The sequence below is a fragment of the Portunus trituberculatus genome, chromosome 48 (assembly GCF_017591435.1).
Source record: "Portunus trituberculatus isolate SZX2019 chromosome 48, ASM1759143v1, whole genome shotgun sequence".
NCBI classification, from domain to species: Eukaryota; Metazoa; Arthropoda; class Malacostraca; order Decapoda; family Portunidae; genus Portunus; species Portunus trituberculatus.
Window position 1 is genome coordinate 15991133 of NC_059302.1, and position 5377 is coordinate 15996509.

The 5377-nt window shown below is 39.4% G+C and overlaps 1 protein-coding gene across 2 annotated transcripts in view; it reads right to left on the reverse strand.

Annotated features, from left to right (window-relative positions):
* The window catches only part of LOC123498657 (protein kibra-like), a 55442-nt gene extending 51233 nt beyond the window's left edge, over nt 1-4209 (reverse strand). The window contains exon 1 of one of the 2 annotated variants that reach the window (XM_045245973.1): nt 3991-4209. In XM_045245973.1, coding sequence (XP_045101908.1) covers nt 3991-4118 — 128 coding nt within the window. In that variant the 5' untranslated portion in view covers nt 4119-4209. Of the gene's footprint in view, nt 1-3587; nt 3921-3990 lie in introns of those variants that run through there. The other variant, XM_045245974.1, reaches the window with a different exon arrangement.
* Nucleotides 4210-5377: the final 1168 nt, after the last annotated feature.

The window sequence follows — 5377 nt, forward strand, 5'->3', positions numbered from 1 at the left end:
AGTTGATAGAGTACAAGAGAGAAAGGGATGGGTTGACTGTATTTATTTAGATTTAAAAAAGGCATTTGATAAAGTGCCACATGCAAGATTACTGTGGAATTAGAGAAGGGTGGCTTAAAAGGAAGCACATTGCGATGGATGGAAAATTATTTGGGGGGGAGAGAAATAAGGACAGTAGTTAAAGATATGAAGTCCAAGTGGAGAGCAGTAGAAAGCGGAGTGCTGCAGGGATCAGTATTAGCGCCAATACTTTTCCTCATATATATAAACGACATGCCAGGAGTGAACAGCTACATAAATCTGTTTGCGGATGATACAAAACTGTGCAGAGTTATAAAGCAAAAAGAGGATTGTGAAATACTGCAGGAAGACCTAAATAAGATCTGGGAATGGAGTAAAAAGTGAGAAATGGAATTCAATGTGGACAAAAGCCATATCATGGAAATGGGAAAGAGTGAAAGACGACCCGTGAGAATCTATAAGATGGGAGATGGAGTAGAACTGGAAAAAGTAAAAAAGGAAAAGGACTTAGGAGTAATGATGGAAGAAAACAATCAACCGGTAAGCCATATTGATAGAATTTTCATAGACATATAATTTGCTAAGAAATATTGGATTAGCATTTCACTACATGGACAAAGAAATGATGAAGAAATTGATAAGTACTATAATAAGACCCAGATTGGAATATGCAGGAGTTGTGTGGACCTCTCATAGAAAGAAATACATAAGGAAGTTGGAGAGACTACAAAAAATGGCTACAAGAATGGTCTCAGAACTTGATGGGATGATATATGAGGAGAGACTAAAGGCTATGGATCTACCAACCCTGGAACAAAGAAGGGAGAGAGGGGATCTGATACAAATTTATAAATTGATCAATGGAATGGACCAAGAGGATAATGAGAAACTGATCCTGAGAGAAGAATATGACATTCGAAGCACAAGATCACATAGTAAAAAGCTAAGAAAGGGAAAATGTCAGAGAGATGTTAAAAAAATATAGTTTCCCACAAAGATGTGTTGAGACATGGAACAGTTTGAGTGAAGAAGTGGTGTCAGCAACGAGTGTACATAGTTTTAAAGAAAAATTGGATAGTGTAGATATGGAGGCGGGGCCACACGAGCATAAAGCCCAGGCCCTGTAAAACTACAACTAGGTAAATACAGTGACCTGACATAAGAAGCTGGAAGGACAAGAAAACATGTAAAGAAGATTAGGATGAGGCAATGTGTGAAGGATATTGGAAAATACAGTTTTCTACATACAATGGTGGAAAAGTGGAATGCATTGAGTGATGAAGTTGTTACAGCAAATAATGTGCATAACTTTAAAGAAAAACTGGATAAATGGAGACACGGTGACAGGACACTATGAGCTCCACTCGAACCCTGCACAATGCAACTACGTAAATAAACACACACACATACACACTATGATCATGCCCTATCTACCCTCGATCTCCCCACACTGGCAACCAGACACCAAGCGGCCCTCGTCAAGATGGGTAGAGGCCTGCTGCGACTCACGGCTCTGCATCTACTCCCCGGCGAGCCAATCCATGCCACACGACACACAAACGTGGTCATGCCGCTCAAGGCCCCAAGAACTGACCGTTATCATCATAGTGCTATCCCCTCCATGGTGCGAGCCATAAATAGCTAAGTTAGGTTCTCATCTTGAATCTCCCTTAATCCCCATATGTACATCTTCATGTAATGCTATCCCCCAAGGTGTGAACCATAAACAACCATAAACAGCTAAGTTAAGGTTCTAATCTTAAGTCTCCCTCAATCCTCATATGTACATTTTCAGTATGTATGTACTGCAATTACTAATAAACTGTATTATCATTATTATTATTATTAAATGCACTCTGATGTATCTGTCACAAGAAACACCAATAATGAAGGCTTAGGCTAGGTATTTTTCTATTATATACCTGTAATTCATAGTGATAATACAAACTTGTCTGTTGCATGGACTTTAGAACATAAGAAGATATTTTCCATTGCATATATGAACTGTTCTCAAAATCTATCCTATTTCCACTTTTCTGCCATTCATAATTAGGTTTGAATAGGTTTGGTTTTATCTCCCTCACCCAGAAAATAAGGTTCCTATGATGGGGAAAATAACTAATAGTAAATCCCCAAAGCAATCTTTGTTATTGCAATGTCACAAAGTAATGTCTCTAATGCATAAATCTATGGAATTACATTCATCCTACTCAGGCAAACAGATTATTTTCTAGTACGCAATATTGTAAACTTTACAATGTATTATAAATTATATCACTATCATTGCTAATTAATTTTTAAACCTGGACTGACCCAAATGTCATGAAATATGTCTTACCTCATTCCCCCACGTCCCCCTCTCTCACACATACACACACAAACACACATAAAAAATAAAATAAAAAATGTGGGCAAGAGCAAGTGTGTATATATACTATACTGAATGTTTTGCTTTCTAGAGCAATTTAATTTTTTCGGTGAGTATAATGGACTAAAGTTCTAAAAATATACCAAGATTGTGAAGGTTATGAATTGGATGTTGTAAGTAAACTAGTGATTACTAAACTGATTACCCATCTATTTACATGGATGCATAAAGCATACAGATGTATAAATGTGGCAAGAAGTTCTGTAAGAAAACACAACTACTTTTCATGTTTTTCTTCCACTCTCAGTGTTCTAATCAACTAGGAATGTATCATTTATGGCATGGTACTGATCTGTCATACTCATACACATGTTGTATTTCCTAGTTTGCAACATTGTACAGTATATGTTATCAGCATTTAAGTTATTAATGTCAGTTATGTTACACATGACTAACTGATAGAAAATGAAATATGTACACAAGATATTTTACAAAACAGGAAAAGTGATACATGAAAACAAACCTCATGCATTATCACCTTAAGTACACCTGAATCAGTCAATGAGATCAAGTACTACATCTACAATATTTTCAAGGGTGGGCTTGAAGTTAGGTAAGCTTGGCTGTAATTTGTCACCTAACCTCACCTCATCCACAACACAACTGGAGCAGCTAATTCATGGGATGCTAAATACCTGAATAAATGAAAAAATGTTACCAGTGAAATAGAAACAAGGAAATGGTTTGAGATAGAATCTGTCTATACCATGAGACAATCATTATAACACAAACCAGATATGAGTACAGTAGTGAATATTAAAGATGTGAAAGAGGATTCAGGAAGCAAGAGGCATAACACAAGACAAGGCTGTGCGTGTGTATGTGTAAGGTCGACAGAGAAAGGAAATTAATGAGAGAGAGAGAGAGAGAGAGAGAGAGAGAGAGAGAGAGAGAGAGAGAGAGAGAGAGAGAGAGAGAGAGAGAGATTAACGCATACACCAACGTAAAGAAAGAACAGAGAGGCCAGGGAAGGAGAAAAAAATAACTAACACTATGGAGGGAAACGGTTAGTATTAGTAGTAGTAGTGGCAGAAACAGCATGATGGGAGGGAGAGGGAGGAGAGAGGAAGGGATGTGGTTGGAGGGGGGTAGGAGTACTAGCCCCCCTACCGGTCCCCCGCCACCACTCTTGACATACCACGCATTCCTCAGCCAACAGCCAGGGTCGCGTTCACACATTCCTCAAGCGTATGGACTCATTTCCCCATAGCTACACACCCCTATGCGAAGCCCCACGTACACACACCACTTAAATAACGCACATAACGCACACACGAGGCGGGCGAGACGATGCAAGAACTGAAACTCGCCTTAAAACAGCCCCTCATCACAGACGGACTCCACTAACAGAAAAAGGAGGACACGTTAAAACTTCCATTACACAACTTGTATTTTCACTTTAGGCACTGTTACACGTCACTGCACCATCACATAGGGCACTGTGCATGGGGCTAGAGGGGTGAGGGTATCCGTGGCACCCTCATCGTAGGCACAAAAGCATAATTCTGGCGTGGGTCATCAGTGCGGAGGAGGTTGCCTACCTGTCTCTCGGGTCGATCCACGTGGTTTTCTTGTTGTTGTGGTCGATGAAGTACACTTTCCCGTCATAGTCATGTCCGATCTCCCATCCAGAAGGTAATGGTAACTCTCCATTTCGTCTTCTAGGCATGGTTTAAGTGAAAAACACAGATAAACTCTCATCACTACCGTCTACCGTCCTCCATGTTGAGACTCCCGATGACGTACAGCTTCCTTGGCCAATCCCAACACAGTGACCTCAAGCAGCCAATCAGGGGGCCACATACCGCAAACCTTTCATGTTCAGGTGACGTTTTCATGACGTCACCCTACTCCATCCAATCACCGGCGAGACACCCCTGGGAACCAATCAGATCCCTGCATTCCTGAGCTGCCATACGCCAAAATAGTCTCTGTGGCCCCGTGACGCAGAGCATATATTAGTATCACCACCTATTCGTGTTTATATGACAGGATATTTGACTCTAGCTACGCACGTTTTGTTACGCGCGTATGCTGTACCATGTCCTTGAAGAATAAATACCTACTGTTAATCCTAGGGGCGGCCAGTGTTCCCAGGTGAGTGTGCGTGGAGGTAAGAAGGTGAAGGAAGATGTGTCGGGAAGCAAGCGGGTTAATATATGGGTCAAGGATACATTCCACCGAGCATAAGAGAGATTCAGTGGTATCAGGAAAAGATTGTAAAAGTCTCTCCGGAATGCTGATTACAGGCGGCTGGCTTGTGCGGGGTGGGACGGGGCGACACACACACACACACACACACGTCGCTGCCGCTAGTAAAATATAATGCTGTCCTTGAACACATTCCAACGTCTTACCGATCTCCGATATTATGACCACCACCTATGGCAAGACAGCCACACAACACCCGCTAATGGCTCCCCAAGGTGCAGAGAATAACCGACATGCAAAAATTAATAATGTATGTAATTTTCTAGTAATCCTTGTGTGTGTGTGTGTGTGTGTGTGTGTGTGTGTGTGCAACGTCCATTTCCGCATTGCAGCACGTACGAAGGAGCGATATTCTTCGGGTTTACTTTCTGCCTGGGCATTAATGAAGGTTCCTCCCTGATTAAAGTTGAACGAGACAAGCTTACATATCGCATCAAGCTGGCACACTTTTTAACGTTTTTCTTTGCCTTTAATATATATATATATATATATATATATATATATATATATATATATATATATATATATATATATATATATTATTGTATTATGTCTATATTATGTCGTTTTTATTCGTGTAATATATATATATATATATATATATATATATATATATATATATATATATATATATATATATATATATATATATATATATATATATATATATATATATATATATATATATATATATATATATATATATATATATATATA